Source organism: Neocloeon triangulifer, unplaced genomic scaffold, assembly GCF_031216515.1.
Source record: "Neocloeon triangulifer isolate White Clay Creek 2 clone unplaced genomic scaffold, ASM3121651v1 ptg000001l, whole genome shotgun sequence".
Classification (NCBI taxonomy): Eukaryota; Metazoa; Arthropoda; class Insecta; order Ephemeroptera; family Baetidae; genus Neocloeon; species Neocloeon triangulifer.
Window position 1 is genome coordinate 10,907,201 of NW_026775544.1, and position 18,083 is coordinate 10,925,283.

General features: G+C 37.4%; 4 protein-coding genes across 4 annotated transcripts; 3 read left to right on the top strand and 1 right to left on the bottom strand.

Moving 5' to 3' along the window:
* Window positions 1–7: 7 nt before the first annotated feature.
* LOC132199138 (very long-chain specific acyl-CoA dehydrogenase, mitochondrial) lies at window positions 8–3,775 on the top strand. The gene is made up of 11 exons (XM_059623652.1): window positions 8–217; window positions 771–957; window positions 1,025–1,117; window positions 1,254–1,379; window positions 1,797–1,921; window positions 1,975–2,105; window positions 2,164–2,339; window positions 2,393–2,825; window positions 2,882–3,069; window positions 3,189–3,401; window positions 3,458–3,775. The coding sequence occupies exons 1-11, from the start codon at window positions 141–143 to the stop codon at window positions 3,593–3,595; spliced, it is 1,887 nt and encodes a 628-aa protein (XP_059479635.1). The 5' UTR covers window positions 8–140; the 3' UTR covers window positions 3,596–3,775.
* On the bottom strand, window positions 3,670–5,302 carry LOC132199224 (leucine carboxyl methyltransferase 1). The gene is made up of 5 exons (XM_059623797.1): window positions 5,216–5,302; window positions 4,927–5,152; window positions 4,691–4,874; window positions 4,287–4,638; window positions 3,670–4,232 (listed from the first exon to the last, which is right to left on the bottom strand). Exons 2-5 carry the CDS (start codon window positions 5,131–5,133, stop codon window positions 4,016–4,018), a joined length of 960 nt encoding a protein of 319 aa, XP_059479780.1. The 5' UTR covers window positions 5,134–5,152; window positions 5,216–5,302; the 3' UTR covers window positions 3,670–4,015.
* Window positions 5,303–5,421: 119 nt separating this feature from the next.
* Window positions 5,422–18,059, top strand: LOC132199151 (RCC1-like G exchanging factor-like protein). The gene is made up of 7 exons (XM_059623674.1): window positions 5,422–5,807; window positions 5,873–6,045; window positions 6,299–6,401; window positions 9,339–9,815; window positions 17,369–17,524; window positions 17,584–17,846; window positions 17,899–18,059. Exons 1-7 carry the CDS (start codon window positions 5,669–5,671, stop codon window positions 17,974–17,976), a joined length of 1,389 nt encoding a protein of 462 aa, XP_059479657.1. The 5' UTR covers window positions 5,422–5,668; the 3' UTR covers window positions 17,977–18,059.
* On the top strand, window positions 11,934–16,665 carry LOC132199145 (baculoviral IAP repeat-containing protein 7-B-like). Its single transcript, XM_059623666.1, has 3 exons — window positions 11,934–12,000; window positions 14,120–14,537; window positions 14,589–16,665. The coding sequence occupies exons 2-3, from the start codon at window positions 14,464–14,466 to the stop codon at window positions 15,907–15,909; spliced, it is 1,395 nt and encodes a 464-aa protein (XP_059479649.1). The 5' UTR covers window positions 11,934–12,000; window positions 14,120–14,463; the 3' UTR covers window positions 15,910–16,665.
* Window positions 18,060–18,083: the final 24 nt, after the last annotated feature.

Genomic DNA, 18,083 nt, shown 5'->3' on the forward strand with positions numbered 1-18,083 from the left:
GTCCACTGGGGCAGAGTGACGTCGTGCGATTACAACAAATATAGGTCAAAGTACAAACTAGATTTCTCATAAATTACTGGTGCATCATCTTAGTGCGCTTGCATCGGGGTAGTCTCGTTAAGTTCGTCGACAGCATCAGCATGAATCGCCTGGGCCGCCTGGTGGTCGTCACGAAAGTGGTGCAGCCCAAACAAAATGCCCTCCAACTCGTCCCCAGGTATGAAACAAAAAGTGCAGAAATTATGATAAATTACGCGTTATGGACATGACTCACGAGTCAATTGGCAATTTCATTGCAATGTCAGCTTGTCTTTTATGGCAATAAAGTGTTGGCAGATTCCTATTAATTCAATTCCGTCGAGTTAAAATTAATAAATTTCGGGGTTTCCGTAAAAGCTTTCACGTGCCGCTTAACTTTAACTTTCACATTCGTTTTTACTTAAGCTTGTAATGCAGTTTCACGATAAAAAATCCATCAATGAAATAATTTAAACAAACCTTTTTCTGTAAAAATAGATTTAAAATTACGTTCAAATTGTTACTAATAATAAAAATGTGATTAGTTAAAAAAATATAGGAGAAAATTTATTAAATTTATTACGTAACTTTTCAACAGAATCTATTTTAGATAATCCAATCCTAGAAGATTGAAATAAAATTGAAAGATTTAAATGAAATCTTTTAGATTTGTTAAATTATTATTCCTAGGTAAATTATGCTTTGTATGGAAATTTTTACTATAAAAATTACATAATTAATACAACTTTCAGGGCTATGTTTGCCTCAGCCCCAGAGGCAAATAAGGACAAAGAGGTCAAGGAGAACCAGTCGTTCACCATGAACTTGTTCAGGGGGGTGGTCCAGGGCAGCCAGGTGTTTCCCTACCCTGACGTTTTGAATGCTGAGCAGAGAGAAACCCTACAGATGCTGGTCGACCCCACGGAAAAATTCTTCGCCGTAAGCATAATAATTATTATTTATAAATAAATGTAAAAAGTTTAATTTTTTTTCTTTGTTAACTCAGGAGCAAAACGACCCTGCCAAAAACGATGCCAACGAACAAGTCGACCCAGTCACTCTTCAGGGTCTGCGGGAAATGGGCGCCTTTGGCCTGCAGGTCAGTCACCTCAAAATGCTCGGACTGATTTCAATTAATTAATTATAAGCCGATTTGGCAACTGGACTAATTTGGCGCCCATTCAGTTGATCGTTTTCCATTTTGGCATTGAGTAAGAGATGAAGTTGCATTGCAGGTGCCGACTGAATTGGGAGGAGTTGGCTTGAGCAACACGCAGTACGCGCGAATGGTTGAAATCGTCGGTGCCAACGACCTTGGCGTCGGAATCACCCTTGGTGCCCACCAGTCCATTGGCTTCAAGGTTAATAACACTTTCATTCATAATAATTATTATTTCCATATTTTTGAAAAGTCAGTTTATGTTCTCTATACATTTTTTTTACTTTCAAATGAAATAATAGAGTTGCGCTTTATTGATAATTTTACTACCATCTTAGGTATTTTAGAATATATTGCAGTTAAGCAATTTTTTTCAAACCTCATAATTATAGAATAAGTATTTTTGATATCTATTCAATTTTTGTGCTTTTCCTTGACCAAAAGTGTTTATTTACACATATGCTTTTAATAATCAATTTACTCTCCATCTGATTGTTAGATAAGATATAGTACATAAATAATTAAACAGATCCGTCCAAAGTTCGAAGTACGCACATGTCCTTTGCAAAAATATTGCCCTTTGATCAGCAGTGATTTTAAACTATCAACAACCTTGCAGGGAATTCTGCTTTTCGGCACAGACGAGCAGAAACAGAAGTACCTTCCGAAGGTTGCCTCTGGGGAACACTTTGCCGCCTTTTGTTTGACTGAGCCCAGCAGTGGCAGTGATGCTGGATCGATTAAGTAAGAAAAAAAGAGATTGTTTCAAATGTTTTTACCAAAAATTTGAATCTTAGAACCCGAGCAGTTTTGTCTCCCGACGGAAAGCACTACATTCTCAACGGAAGCAAGATTTGGATCAGTAATGGTGGGTTGGCTGAGGTGATGACTGTTTTTGCGCAAACCCCCATTACGGATGAGAAGACTGGTCAGTATATTCAAAATGAATTAAACAATTTAATTAAAAAATTTTTTTTGCTTCTCAGGTGCGACAAAAGACAAGGTCACTGCCTTTATTGTCCAGAGGAGTTTCGGAGGTGTGACCAATGGTCCTCCTGAGAAGAAGATGGGCATCAAGTGCTCCAACACCACGGAGGTTTACTACGAGGATGTTAAAGTCCCTGTTGAGAACGTCCTTGGTGGAGTTGGTCAAGGATTCAAGGCAAGATTCACTGAGATTTGAATCTGAACTAAATAATAAAGGTTTTTCTCCAGGTGGCCATGAATATTCTGAACAATGGCCGCTTCGGCATGGGTGCTGCCCTTTCTGGCACGATGCGTTCGGCCATTCGTCAAGCCGTTGACCACGCTACGACCCGAGTCCAGTTTGGCCACACCTTGAAGGAGTATGGAACCATCCAGGAGAAAATCGCACGCATGGCCATGGTGCAGTATGTGACTGAGTCGATGGCCTACATGATCAGTTCCAACATGGATTCCGGCTCCGTCGACTACCATCTTGAGGCGGCCATCAGCAAGGTCTTTGCTTCGGAAGCTGCTTGGTTCGTCACAGACGAGGCCATCCAGATTCTGGGAGGAATGGGCTTCATGAAGGCCACTGGTCTTGAAAGGGTCATGCGTGACCTGCGCATCTTCAGGATTTTTGAGGGTACCAATGACATTCTCAGACTGTTTGTCGCCCTGACTGGTAAATTGTGCAGAAATTTAAAGTGGATAAAATTATATCATAATTTTTGTGTGTAGGTATTCAGTATGCTGGCAGCCACCTGAAGGAGCTGCAGAAGGCTTTCAAGAACCCTGCTGCCAACCTTGGTGTGATCTTCAGTGAAGCTGGTCGTCGCGCCTTCAGAAGCGTTGGTCTCGGCTCAACCCCCTCCCTTGCCGAACATGTGCACTCCAACCTCTCATCTCCTGCCACACAAATTGCCAAGGTGGATTAAAAATAAAAATTAAAAAGTGGCTTAATCCTCCATTTAATCTGAATTAACTTTAAGATAATCAGGATTCCTTTTTTTTAATTTCATTTTAAAATTTTGATTAATTGTTTCAGTGTGTTGGCAACTTTGGAGAAGCCATTGAATCTATCCTGATGAAGCACGGACGCTCGGTTGTTGACAAGCAATTCGAACTTAACAGACTGGCAAGTGCTGCCATCGACATTTACTCTTCAGCCGTTGTCCTTTCGAGAGCAACGCGCGCTCTCCAGAGTGGATCTCCCTCTGCCAAGCATGAGGAGAACATGGCCACCATCTGGTGCACAGAGGTACTATCAACCCATTGGTTTTGAATTCAACTATTGATTTTTTTTTTCCTCTAAAGGCTGCTGACCGAGTGAGGATCAACTTGGGCGCCCTCACTTCTCGCACCAGCTTGGACAATAACAATCGCATGGCCTCTATTGCCGGTGACATTTGCGAAAACGGAGGACTGGTTCATGAACATCCTCTCAGACTCTAAGCTCAAGACTTTTTCCACTTCATTTGTCAACTTTCGAAAGGATTGTGGACTGCCTGATTAAAGGAACAATGCATACTTTGTTAATTACGTTGATTGTGTTACCTTTTTATTTATGTTGATAGATTCTACCTCTTGATTATTCCTGTTTACATTTCATTAAAATATGATTAATTATTACAATGTGATTTTTATTCTCTTGTTTGTGAGCCGAAAGACATGTTGTGAAACTTTACATTTTTAATAAGTACAGTTTTATTTGAATGAGATGTAATTTAAATCAGCAAGTTATCATTTCATGATAAATCAACAACACAACTCTAGCTCAAAACTAACAATGGCAAATGGCTCGAAGGGTGAATGTAGACATTCCTAGAAAACAGGCTGAAATACAGACTTTCAAAAAATCAGACTTGCAACAATTCAAGGGTCGATCCGGAGGTCAGCGAGGGAGAGTGACTCTTGTCCTCGATCCTTCCAGCCAATGCAAATGCAGTAGTGCTGAAACAACTGCTGCAGCAGCTCCGTCTCGTCGAGGAACTCGATTTTCTCGATCCGGTTTCTGTCTTCCCGAGGCAACATGTTCCAGATCTCCTCCATGGACCACGCTTTTGAACCGTCCCAACCAGTGTCCAGAAATCTGTCAATTGAAAAAAGATTTTAGATTTGAAAAACTTCTATGTGTTGGCTTAACCTCTGCTGCTGGGACGCAAGGTCTCTGCAGGCCTCAACTCCGGCCAAGGCGCACCCACGAGCCCTCAAGTTGGACAACATGATTTGTCCGAAGCGGTCATCCATGTTGACTTGCTCGTAATTGACAAAAAGGGCAGACGCAAGTTGAGATGCCAAAAAGGAAAGGAGGGACCTGATGTGCTCTGGTTCTACATAGACAAGGACACACTCGGCCAGCAGCAGGGTGGGCACCGACCAGTCGATCTCACTGTCCACCAACTTTTTCTGGACATTGGACAGCTGCCTTAAGTCAACTCCAACGAGGTGATAATTAGCCGAGTGCAGATCGGTAGGGCTGAATTTGACTTCTCCGTCTGTATAATTTCAAATTAAAGGATTTATCAAATGGGTTAAAAAACACCAAACCTTCAGAGTGGATTTGTTCAAGAAGAGTTTTGTTCCTTTTGATTGCATAACACTTCTTGGCCGTCACATTCGGAAAGTCCATTTCAACAAAGTTCTTGACCAGCAGGCCGTTGCTCTTGAGTCTCCAGTAGAGGGTATCGAAGCCAGCTCCAATGTTAATTATTTGACATTCCTCGCCGACTCTCTGTGATAATTTCTTTAAATACATAAAAATTGATTTTTATTGAATTTAAAACCTTAATAAACTGCTCGATGAGCAGACCGACGGCCGTGCAGCGAGCGTAGTAGCCTCTGTTGATTTCTGGAGCCTTCCTCTCTCCTGCCTTTACAAAGAAATTGATGAACTTGTCCTGCCAGTAGCCGAGGTTGATGGCACATCTTTTGCACTCGCTGGCGTCGTCGTTGGTCGCTCTGATCGCATCGTCGCCGACCGGACACTGCATGACGTCCTTATTGATGAAACTGGAAAAGTCAAACAAGCAATTAAAAATTTTCCAGGATGCAGCAAACCCCGATTTTTTATACCTTTCATCCACATAAAAAGTTTCTTGTTGTGTTTTTATTTTGCTTCGCAATTTTCAGCTGTATTATGCTCTATGTTCGACGTCAGCGCCATGAGTGAGGAAATTGAACACTTGCAGAGAACAACCGCGCCCCCTTTCTCCCACCAATCAGCGGCTGAGTTAGTCATTTGTCTTGTCGTCGCTGATTGGTTCAAGTCTTGCGCAACACCTGATTGTGAGTGATTGTGAGTCGTGAGTCCTGATTTTGTTTTTGTTGCCCGATTTCATTGCGATTTTTGTTGTCTGTCGATTTTGAGCCAGGAAAAGTGACCCCTTTTATGTCATATTATTGAAATCCGCGACGGTGTTGAGTGAAAACCGGCTTCTCGCTTCATCATTGAACTAATCTCGAACAAGTTGCACGCGTTTCCAGGCTGTGAAGTACTTTTTTTAGTGAAAATCGTCGAAACGAAAAATGTCTCAATGCTGTGCCGGCGTTTTGAGAACGAATTTGTGCACCACCAGCCTGAACTTCACAATTTCGAGACATTTCGGACGGATTGTGAAAAGATTTCCACTCTATCCCGACGACAAACCAATTGAATCCATCCCTGGTGAGTCCCACGTTTCTCATTTTTTTTAAATCAAATTCATTTTTAAAATGCATTCTTTTTGGCAGAGTATGCGTATGGAAAACCGAACAAGGACAAACGGCAACTGTTTGCCTGGGGCCTGAGCGAGCACGGTGGCCTGGGCATCCTCAGGCAGTTCAGGAAAGGGTCAAGAAGTCGTCAGACGGCCCCAAAATACCTTCACAGGCCATGCAGGGCTCAATTCGGAGACTTGAATAGGGTGAGAGATTAATGTAAATTGTAATGAAATCCTAAGATTTGGGCGTTGAAAATTTTTGTTTTCAAATTTCAAAACAAAAATTTTAAAACTTAAAATTATGTAATTCATCATTTTGATATTTCTGTAAAGATATGCAATTTATGAAAATATTTTTAGAACTACAAAAATGCCAGAATCCAAAATATAATTTTATTTTATGTAATTGTAATTTCTTTTGACATTTGTATGAATAAAATTGATTTATATTTCCCAGGTGACTGATGTTGCGTGTGGTTTTGGATTCACACTGTTCTCCGTTTGTACGAATAGCAGTTTAAAAGTCTACGGCTCGGGCATAAACACAGACTCTCAATTAGGTGAGTGGGGGATTGTGTTGAGGCTCGGGGTCTTGTTGGTTGGAACATTCGCCAACTCTGAGACTTAAATTATGCGCTGCTAAGCAGAAAGTATTTAAACTTTTTACTTCGGCACCAGATGGTGATCGCGTCGTGGTGAAGAAAATATGAATATATAGTAATCTAAATAAGTAAATCAATGGTATAAAAACCACCATTCTATTATTATATATTCTATTCTATATTTATTTTATGATTGATATCATATTGCGCCATTCTTTAATTGGCCGGTGTAGAATCTACCACAAATATCAATATTCTACAAAGTATAAAATTCAGTTTTAAAGAGTTTAGGTGAAACCAAAATAGGCTTCAGAGCAAAACATCTGCGTTTTACAATTTAAAAAAAAAAATTGGGTTTAAACAAAAATCTGCTGCTTCATTCAATTGACAAAGCCATTCGTCACGGCCATGAGTGTATAAATTAATATAAATTTCCGTGGCGTGTAATAAGGAAAGTCTTATTCGTGACGATTCATGATGCTGGAAATTCCATTTTGCTCACAGCTCTTTATTATTATTTATTCTTCTCGGTCAATACAAAAATTTTAAATTGGAAAAAGAGAAGAAAGGGTTTACAACTAGCAGCTGATGTCTCCTAAAACGTCCGACATCAAAAGAGACGGCCGCCGCCGTAAACCCCCACTATATAAACCCACACTATTATCTGATTATTTTTGTGAAATCAAATGAGTAACTTCTTCCATTTCTTTAATATTGACTTTCCTGTCATTATTTTGTACATAATAAAAAAATAATAATACATATAATTATACAATATCTAACAAACACACAAACATAATTATTAATGCAGCCAGGTGAAATTTTAAAATTTAATCAATCCAAATTTCTTTTTTCTAAAAGTATGAATTTTTTATCATCAGAAGTATTTATAATTGTAAGAATATTTCTAAGTGATAACTAATATTAGTAACTGTGTTATATTAGAATTTTTATCGATATAGAGATTTAGAATAGGTCAGACTTTCCTGTCACAATGCTGACATTACTAATTAATCACAAAGTATCTTCAAATGTTTTGTAAACTTTTTCTGTTTTCTGTTTTCACATTGAAAATAATATCTTGTAAAAATAAAATGCTTTTTTGAATTTTCATTTTGCAACCAACTATTAGACTTTTATCAAACGTTCAATATCCTATCATAATATATGTAGTGTAGACTTTTTCTGACTTAAGTCTTATGTATGTGATGTATGTACTCTTTGGTTTAAAATAAGCGGTATGTAGCAGGCCATTTGAAAATGTTGGTTTATAAACGCCTTATCAAAGATTTCAAGTCTTATACATTCTTTTATCATTTGGATTTTGTTGAGAAACTAAACCAAACCAATAATTAGTTCAGTTCTCTGAACTTTCCTTTGCTTGCAATTGAATTTTCAGTCATTTATAAATATCAATTAATAATTATATATATTAAATTTTCTTCCTTACAATTAAATTGCAAATCGCCGTCGCCAGCCAAGTAAAATTTAAGTGGACAAAAAGATCCACTCAGCCTTTTTTAACAATTTATTTTATCTTCTTCCTCAATAGTCTATGTAAATTCTTTACAAATTACACACTTGCACAAGGCAGAGCATCATCACAAGGAAATGTTATTTTCTGAGAAGAATTGAGGAAAATTTGACAACATTTTACAATTTTCCTCACATCAAGGAATTCTCACTTTTATTGTATACTGAGTGAATGGAATAAAATTCTTGATTTGTTTTTCATATTTTATCTAGCAATTAAAATGAAAGGGTAAATCTAAACCAATCTAAACTACAAAAATTTATATTTTTTTTAACATTATGTAGCAAAATAAAGTATGCTTAAATATTTCTTGTTTTTAAAAATAATTATTATTCAATATTTACATGTCATGTGCTGTAATAAATATAAATATACAAGTATAAAAAAAGAATCAGAAAGTGTCCTTGCTACAAATAGTTCAACTATCAACGTAAGACTACACAGGTTTTCTCGGCCGTCATGGGATCAATGCTCAGCCTGGGGCTGTTTGTGGAAACAAATAGCCTCTGGTATGCAAATCATTGATAACATTTTGGCTGAAATGTCGGGAATTTGGGAGGTATGGCGCTAGCTGCACCGACTCGCACCTCGCACTCGGAGGTTTGCTACGTTTCCTCCAAGCCATAAGCTGGAAGAACTCAGCTTGTGTGGCGAATGCATGCGTTTCATTCCAAGTCCTTTGTGGCAAGGCGGGGTCAAGGGGTAAGGTCTCAAGGGGGGTGGGGGGCCCATGCGAGCACCACCAAATCTGCTAGAAAGCCCCCGACCAGGGGTCAGGTTGGTTGGGAAGCACAATTGTGCCAAGGGTGCTCGACTACGGCAATAGACCGACCCAATAACCTAATAAGCTCACGGGTGCCATAAGCAAAAAAAAAGACTTCACGAAAGTCTATAAAGAGCCAGTGAGGCCAGACAAGGTATTCATTAACCTTTAGAATCACTAAACCATGCAATATTTTTTAACTTCGTATAAGCGAAAAGACTGGAAAGGAATGGAGATTATAAACTTTGCAAAAATTCTTCCATATATATATATATATATATATATATATATATATATATATATATATATATATATATATATATTATATATTTATAATTGAATAGAAATGATTGAAATCAATATTTAACAAGACAAAACTATTGTAATGTAACACAATCACTTGCGTATCTTTTTTAGATGAAATTTGAAAATTTCCCGGAAATTTTAAGAAAAATGTCCTTAATTAGGTGTAGTTTTCATTTCACGTGATTCTGATCTGTTTGCATAATTTCATCTTCACAAAACACGTGGTGAAACTTAAAATTATTAATGAATGAATAAATAACATTAAAGTAAGTGGAACATGATCATTTCGCAGGTTACCAGTGCCAAAGAAAAGAGGCGCCCCTCGAGCTGCTTTTGTCTCCAGTTCCGATCCGCCTCCCCATCGAAGCGAAGGAGCACGTGGCCGTTGTGGCCGCCGGCAGGGCGCACTCGCTCGTCCTGGTGGAGAAGGAAAAGGGCAAGGGCGGTCGCGTCCTCGCCTTTGGCAACAACTCGTACGGCCAGTGCGGACGCGCCGTGGAGGAGGGTGAGCAGTACCTGGGCAGCCACAGGGTCAACTGCATCGACGGGGTGGGCGACGCGGCCGTCAGAAGCGTCTCCTGCGGACAAGACCACAGCCTCTTCATCAACGCAAAGGGCGAGCTCTTCGCCTGCGGGTGGGGAGACGACGGACAGACTGGACAGAGCGCCCCTGGCAAGCTCGGACGACCTTCCAAGGTCAAAGGAGCCTTGGAAGGGGTCGACGTCCTCAAGGCTGTCAGCTCGGGCGACTGCAACTTGGCAATTAATGGTGAGTTGAAACTTTTTAGACACATAAACTCTGCATTCATTTCTTTTGATCATGTAAGGATTGCTTTCCAAAAGAAAAAGACAGTTCTAACTGTGAGATTTTAAAACCTGGATAAAATTAGTGACCAACTTGCGTGGTTTCAATTTTCATTTATTGTGACAAACCGCAAATAATTGAGCATGCAATGCCTGTGAAATCACATTGTTAAATTTGTTAACATCAAAACTGTTGCTTTGGAGACGATGGCCTCCCCTCCACTTTCGTTGGTGCTGCTGAATTACATGGGAAAGATAGGACGCTACCGCAGCGCCGCTCTGGTGGAATTTTGCTCGAAGCTCGAAATCGACCAATCACCGTGCGTAGCAGCAGCACCAACGAAAGTGGAGGGGAGGCCATCGTCTCCCTTATGGACTCTCTCTACTTATCCACATGACTTAGACTTTCGCAAAATTTTTTCCATATCGATATGATATATCGGTTATTTCATATCGATTCCGATATATATCGGTTTTAACGGAAAAACCGGTAAAAATATCGCGATATATCGGTTTTTTTCATATCGATATGAGATATCGATATATTTTGCGAGAGTCTACCATGACTTATCCACTATCCGCAGGCGGGCGGCCGAAAAAAAAACTTGAGTCCGCTCCGCATCCACATAAGTCTGCTCAATATTATAGCAACTATTTTGGACATAAATTTTTTGTCAATTTTTGATGGAGTTGCAAATTCACAAAAATTTGTTCAGAGTAATGGTACCTTACAAGGTGGCACATCCTCTCCACTCTATTATATTTTCTATGTGTTTGATTTAAATCTTTATATCAAACAAAATTTAAAAGATGAAGTTGTCATTTTCAATTATGCCGATGATACTGCCCTTCTTGCTAAACGACTTGATATGCTTCAGTCTGGACTGAATCTCCTTGTTGAGTACTCAGATAGCAATGACCTTGTTGTCAATGCCCAGAAAACTGTCAAGTTTCGGAAAGGAGGTCGAATAAAAAACACAGATAAACTATTTTGTAAAGGCTCCGAAATTAAATTTGAGAATGTAGTTAAATATCTTGGAGTGACTTTGAATCACACGGCGAAATCATTTAACAAACACATAGAATCTCGAACATTATTAGCAAATTTGGCTACATTTGATATAAAACAACTTCGTTTTTTGAGTGTAGATGCAGAAATCCGTCTCTTTTTTATAAAGGTGGCGCCGATTGCCAGTTATGGCATTACAATTGCTTGGCCTTATCTCACTCAAACAGATCTCAGAAATTTCTCAGAAATCTTGTTTTTAATGCATATTTGAAACGCCTCTTGTGTGTACATAAATCAGCTCAGAATTGTGCATTTAATGCTGGAGGTTGATTTATTTATTGGTTGTTTGCAATCTATGTATAATCTTCCATACACACCTGCTTTTGGTACTTTGTTATTCAAGAGAGAAATGAAATCGTTTGATATTCCTCCTGATTTTCACAATGCAATTGTAACACTCCCGATTAAATGGAGAAGTCCTCTTCAACAGGACCGGCATGTTTATACTAGAATAATAGTTCATGGATTTCATTATAAATTTTGCAAATTTTGTGTTAAAAAGGAATATCACTTTGCAAGCAAAGCATGTAAATGTAAATTTTGTTCACAATATTGTAGTCAACACCACAGTTTATTTTGTACTCGATCGCCTTTTTCCTCCCTTGCTCAAATGGCTGATCATCAATATTCCCGCTGAAATACGCTCAAACTGATTGTAATGACTGTCCACCGATAGTTCTATTTAGTATGTATAGCATGTATGTATTCGTATGTATTAGTAGTTGTACGCCAAGATCCGCCAAGATCCTTGTTGTACGCAGTTGTGCGCAAACGCGTTTAATAAAAGCATTATGCTTGCTCTACACCTGGCGGACTTAGACTCAACTTAAGTTGAGACTTATATGTAGAGGATGCGGCCCGGACTCAACTTAAGTTTTTTGTTAAGTCGACTCATTGTCAGTCCCAAGTCCGCCTGGTAAGAGCCAGGCATTTTATTATTATCCACATAAGTCTCAACTTAAGTTGAGTCTAAGTCCGCCAGGTGTAGAGCAAGCTTAAGTCGATAGACTTTCTAAAAAGTCTAAGGCAGAACAAGGCATAACACACAGCTTTCCGGCGGTAGCTTGCGAGGAGTCACGTGGTATGTGTAGGCTCCGCCCAGCATACTGGTGTCGGCAGCGCGATAATATGATTTCCCTTCTATAATAAAACGCAGCATCAACTAATATGCTATTATTTTTGCTTTGTGTGGAAAATTTTTGGGCAGTAAAGTCTAGACAACTAGATTATTAGTTAAAATTTTATCATTTTACCTATTACTATTTCCTGAACCGATTTTAATTCATAATATATATATATATATATATATATATATTTTTTTTTTTAATAAATTTAGGGTTTCACAAACTTATTACAAAATTTCGTTTCCACAATTTTGCAACATTAAAAGCTATTTTTCTCCTGTTGGAGGCACGTGCGAATTGGATCAATTTAAACAAATATTAAGCGATTTTCAATTTTTATGAAGTGCTATTAAACAATAATTAATTATTTTCTTCGCTCTTTTTATAATTTTTTTTACTGTAACACTTTACCTCAAAATTTAAACCTTTATTTCTGAATTTTTGCACGAGAAAAATTGTTTTTCTTATTTTCCCCCTTTTTTTATTATTTTTTAGAGAAATAATAATTTATAACCAGAATTAAGAGTTGCCAAATACGTTGCAAAATTGTGTCTCCTAATATAATTTTACTGAATTCAAACAAAACATTTTCTAATTTCTATTGTTGGCACGGGTATGCGAAAATTTAAGATTTTACTTTTAAACGATCTTTTAGCGAATTTGATTTTTTTTTTTTGTGAATATCCAACTGAATAAGCAGAGAGTTCGAAATAGTTAAACGTTAAGAATATTATTATTTAATGCTATTATTACATTTTTAAAAGTTCCCCCTTTACCTTGATTATGAATCGCCCACCAATTTTGCAGTAATCATTTTGTGTTCTCCCATAATGATTATTTTTTATTCTTCTCGAGAAATAATAAAAAATTATAAGAATTTTAGAATTTATATTAAGCAAATAAAAAAAATCACCTCAAAATTTGAAATTCTAATTTCTAATTTTGCGAACCTTACAAAAAAGATTTTTCACACTACTTCCCGGTGATAAATGTAATGCAAGAATAATTTCTAAGGTAAAAGGTAAAAAAATTATCAATTTTTCAATACACCTTCATTAGAGTTAATTAACCTCGCAGGATTGGATAATCGTACCAGGCCATGAGTAGATTTAATTTTGTGTACCAAACGTTCCTTGATTTTTTTTTCAGAAACGTCATCTTTAAAAACTACTATATTTTTGGCTTTAAAAAGTCTATATTGTCATAAAAATTTGATTAGATTAAGTCATCTTGTATGTGTAAATATTTCCCCAGCTTTTTTATGCAATTTTCATTGAGCAGGGGTACATCTTTTTAATTTATAAACAAGACTGTACTTCATGGCGATTTTAATTTAAAGTCGGCTTTTCCTCGATCAGTTTTTAGAATATTTTTAATTTTTTAAGAATCATTAAGAATAAACAATATCCTGCTCTACGTGGTTCGGCTGCGAGCTGCAGCAATAATTCATGAGCTGTGAAACCATTTTGACAAATCTATAATATTCTTACCAAAATTATTATAAAAATTAATTTTATTTAAAAAAAAATTACTATTTAACAAAAATAAATTTTTTTTTACAAATTCAATTTCAAATTTTGTTTTAAAAATTGTTTTGTGAAAAAAGTGTAATTTGAAATAATTTTTTCATGGAAAATTGTTACTTTGATTGAAAAAAATTATATTTTTGAAAAAAAGATTGATTACTGTACTAATTCTTGTCAAAATAATTTCACAGCTCATGAACATGAATATTATGCCTGCAGCCCGCAGCCGAAACATATGGAGCAGGATATTGTTTTTTTCTTAAACAATATAAAAGCTCACAAAAACCCACTGAGGTAAAGCCGAATTAAAATTCAAATCACCATGAATTTTAATTTCGGTCGTGAACTTCTACTTCTTTAATTTTTATAATTTTATAAATTTAAAAATAAATCTGAATAGCGTTTTTTAATTTAAATTAATTTTGTTATTATTTATTAGCTCCATTATTAATATTAATCTTCATAAGTTATTAAAGATTATTAATAATACGGAGATAATGAATAAATAAATAAAAATTAAAAATAAAACAGCATAATTATTAATAATAAGGCATGAAGCAATAAGCAGCTAAATTCAAGCGGTGAAGAAGCCGTCTGCGTTGCGAGCCGACCACGTGACTCACGTGACTGCTAGCCGCCAATCAGAAAGCTTAACCCGGCGTCGTGCTAAGCCAGGACTTTATCGCTCTCGCCGCTAGGTGTGCCACCTTGTTCTTGTCTAAGGCTCTCAAGTCTCACCACTTATAAATCGAATTTGCTGGATTTTCACAAGCCAATAGCCAAGCCAACGATCAAACAGTTTTGGTTGATGACCACTTGACGCTTAAGACAAAAGGGCTTCACAATCCATATTTATCTGTGCGACATTTTCAAACACAAGCAAGTAAATGCATTATGGGTGATACACAGGTGAAGCGTCGACCTTGCCCCATAAGTTTGGATCATCTTACAAAAAAGGACGATTATATGTAAGGCGTAATTTTTTTTTTAAATATCATTCTATTCATTAATTTTTTTAGTAAGCCATGTTTTGTGGACAAAGCGGAGATTGAAACGGAAAGAATGGCAAATCTACCAGCAGACAACAGACAAGAACCCGAGAAAGCTTTCAATTTAATGGAGCCAAATTCCTTTAACCAAGTCCCTGTAGATACGGTGCTAAATTTGAAACTCTACATTGCGATGCACAGGCTTTTCACCTTTCCGTCGTGGTTTTTCAAGGAGTACGGAATGGAGGTCCTACATTTGGCCGAAGCTGGATTTTACTTCTGCCAAAGTGGGATTTGTTGCTACTTTTGCAAGTGGCAAGTGTGGATCAAGGATCTAAAAAAAACATTCGGAGATAAAAAAACAGCCAGTCAAATTCTTGATATTAAACGCAAAAGAAGATGCGGATGTCCTATACTCAAGGATTCAAATAATGTGCCCCTTGGAAATATTTCTAGCGTTTTAAATTACAAATTTGAAGCGCATCGTTTGTATTCCCTGATGAAGAAAACAAATTGGAAATTTGTGATGCCCGTCGATTTGGCCAAATCAGGATTTTATTATACTGGTGTGGACGACAACTGCCGCTGCATCTACTGCAATTTGGAAGTGCGCGGATGGGAGTTGGGAGACAAACCAGAATCAGAGCACAAGCGGTGGAACCCAAACTGTCCGTTGCTGAAAAGCCCCGGTGGTGTCGTCAACATCAAAATTGGTGAAGAACAAACTGAAGCATACAGTGACGGAGTTGGTCTAAAAAAAATTGGAGCGAACCCCTTCAGTGTTCGGGGCGGTCTGCCAGATAAATACGGAAAAAACATTCATTTGAAAGCTCAAAACCCGTTGATAACACCTTCAGATCTTCGAATTCACGACTGGTCATTGCCAAGACATATTCGATACAGTTTGTCCTCGAATCGACTGGACTCTTATAAAAACTGGCCCAAATCACTTTCCCAAACCCCAGAAGTTCTCTCTCAATCTGGATTCTTTTACACTGACTCCGGCGACCGTGTGATTTGTTTCCACTGCAACCTCGGGCTTAAGGACTGGGCTACGGGCGACCACCCTTTTTCCGAGCACGCCAAATGGAACTCCGGCTGCCAGTTCTTGATCATGCAAGTGGGCTCGTCATTCATCGAACGTACCTTGCACACCAACATCACAAACCAAGTTAACGAAATGGAATTGGCAAGGGCCCCCTCTAACCTGCAGTGTCTGAAATGTCAACAAAGACATCTATCCAAAGTTTGCTTGCCTTGCGGACATGCTAATTTTTGTGGCTCATGCTCTGCTGAGAAATGCCAAGTTTGCGATCTGGAAATTCTGGCAGAAGTTTCAATCTTTTTTTGAACTTTGTATGTGCTTGGCTTGGAGCCTGTAATGCAAACCTGCTTTTGCTATCATTTTTTTTTTGCAATGAGCTCTGTGTCTGCCGAAAACAACTAAGTGCCGATAGGCAGAAAATTGAACGTGACTTAAAAAAATAATTTGTAGCAACGCGCTTGGCATTTGCGCAATAACTGTTGTATAATATTAACAAATTTAATTAGATTGTTGTAGTTTGATATTTTGGGTTTTACAATTAAGTTATTTCATTGGGTGTATAAATGGTAAATAAAAATAATTTGTGCCCAAGAAAAAAGCTTGTTATTATTTTATAATCTAAACATAAAAAAATATTAGTTGCTATATAATAAGAAACGTGAGCTGTCAGGGCTGAGCGTTTTAGTCGATCAACTATTTTTTTCTGATCTTCGCAGGATTTTAGGGTTATGAAATGAGCACGAATCATGCAATTTCGAGTCGAATAAGCTAGGGTCAAAATCGACTAAATGGACAAATATCGACTAAAATGACTGAAAAGTAACAATTTTTTTTTTAAATTTGAGCTCCGAGCGAAAAAAAAATGGTTTTTGGCAACCATCTAAAAATCTCAGACAGATCATTTAGATCATTTGTAGCTATATTTTTTGATAAATTTTTTTCTACCTCTCACCCCTGGAGGCTGGAACCCTGGCACACCCTTGCGACGAAGTCGTGACAGAAAAAAAATGTTTTTTAGCAACCATCTAAAAATTTCGGACAGACCATTTGGATCATTTCTAGCTAACTTTTTTTGAAACATTTTTTTTTTACCTCACACCCCTTGAACCCTGGCCCACCCTTGTGACGGTCTTGACTGAAAAAAATGTTTTTAGCAACCATTTAAAAATTTCGGACAGACCATTTGGATCATTTCTAGCTAACTTTTTTGAAACATTTTTTTTTTTTTACCCCACACCCCTGGAACCTTGGCCCACCCTTGCTTTGACGGTCCAGACAGAAAAAAAAATGTTTTTTAGCAACCATCTAATAATTTCGGACAGACCATTTGGATCATTTCTAGCCAAATTTTTTGAAAAAAAAATTTTTTTCCCGTCTTGCCATAATTATTAAATTTTCAAAATCGACTAAAATAGACTATTTTTGCCCGAAAATCGACTAAAATCGACTTAATTTGGGCCGAAAATCGACTTATAATAGTCGACTATTTTGACCTTCAAAATAGACTAAAACGCTCAGCCCTATGAGCATCAATTTTGGGCTCATTTATTAAAGTTTAGTTTATTCAGGACATGCTAAAAGGGGGCATTGCCAGCCTGGCTAGCTAAATACCAAAATTACCAATTATTATTATTATATCTGCTTGAGAAAGTGAGCTCTTTAATTGAATAATTAATACTTTGTATGGTTACTTGATTATTATTTTATCCTTTCCTGGTGCTTAGACAATATAGTTTATATTAAAAATGTTCTTCTTTTTTTTCAGATTCTGGTGATCTCTTTGGCTGGGGCAACTCTGAATATGGCCAACTTCTGCAACCCAACACAACCCAAGTTTATTCACCAATAAAATTGGACTTGCAAGAAGTAGGACCGGTTATCGATGTTGCTGCCGGAGGATCGTTTTGCGCCGTTTTAAATGGTTAAATAATCATAATATTATAATCTTAATGGAAAAGTTTTCAATTTAAATTTTTTCAGAAAAGAATCAGATCTGGGTTTGGGGCTTTGGCTTGCTGGGACTTGGGCCCAAAGTCGTACAGATTGGTAAGCCGCAGATGATTCCGGAGACTCTTCTCGGCCAGTCTGATTTTGCCTGGAGAAAAACAAGGATAACGTCAATACAAGCTGGACTTTTTCACCTGGCAGCTGTTTCTGCCGAAGGAGACCTTTTCACTTGGGGTCGCAATAAGGAGGGGTGTCTTGGCTTGGGTCACACCAGAGACCAGCCGTTTCCTTTAAGAGTAATATCCGTTAATTTGAAATGAACATTGATTAAATTTTATTCTGTTGAAGGTCGCAATTGGCGCATCGGTCTTGAAGGTCTCTTGTGGAGTTGACCATATGGCCGCGGTCTGCAAACCCTTTTTCTGATACAATATAAATAAAAAAATAGGCAAATAATAAATTTATTGAAGCAAATATAATGAAGAACAAATTTAAAATTATTTAAATTTTTAAATATTTTGCCTCTAATTTTA

Excerpts from the sequence above, each read along its gene's own strand:
- LOC132199151 (XM_059623674.1), top strand. The coding sequence starts at position 5,669 with ATGTCTCAATGCTGTGCCGGCGTTTTGAGAACGAATTTGTGCACCACC. Across the intron at positions 9,816-17,368 it reads CTGCAACTTGGCAATTAATG|ATTCTGGTGATCTCTTTGGC; the intron begins GTGAGTTGAAAC and ends CTTTTTTTTCAG. Across the intron at positions 17,847-17,898 it reads ACCAGCCGTTTCCTTTAAGA|GTCGCAATTGGCGCATCGGT; the intron begins GTAATATCCGTT and ends ATTCTGTTGAAG.
- LOC132199224 (XM_059623797.1), bottom strand. The coding sequence starts at position 5,133 with ATGCAGTGTCCGGTCGGCGACGATGCGATCAGAGCGACCAACGACGAC. Across the intron at positions 4,639-4,690 it reads TGAACAAATCCACTCTGAAG|ACGGAGAAGTCAAATTCAGC; the intron begins GTTTGGTGTTTT and ends GAAATTATACAG. Across the intron at positions 4,233-4,286 it reads CTTGCGTCCCAGCAGCAGAG|ATTTCTGGACACTGGTTGGG; the intron begins GTTAAGCCAACA and ends TTCAATTGACAG.
- LOC132199138 (XM_059623652.1), top strand. The coding sequence starts at position 141 with ATGAATCGCCTGGGCCGCCTGGTGGTCGTCACGAAAGTGGTGCAGCCC. Across the intron at positions 218-770 it reads GCCCTCCAACTCGTCCCCAG|GGCTATGTTTGCCTCAGCCC; the intron begins GTATGAAACAAA and ends TACAACTTTCAG. Across the intron at positions 3,070-3,188 it reads CTGCCACACAAATTGCCAAG|TGTGTTGGCAACTTTGGAGA; the intron begins GTGGATTAAAAA and ends TAATTGTTTCAG.
- LOC132199145 (XM_059623666.1), top strand. The coding sequence starts at position 14,464 with ATGGGTGATACACAGGTGAAGCGTCGACCTTGCCCCATAAGTTTGGAT. Across the intron at positions 14,538-14,588 it reads ACAAAAAAGGACGATTATAT|TAAGCCATGTTTTGTGGACA; the intron begins GTAAGGCGTAAT and ends TAATTTTTTTAG.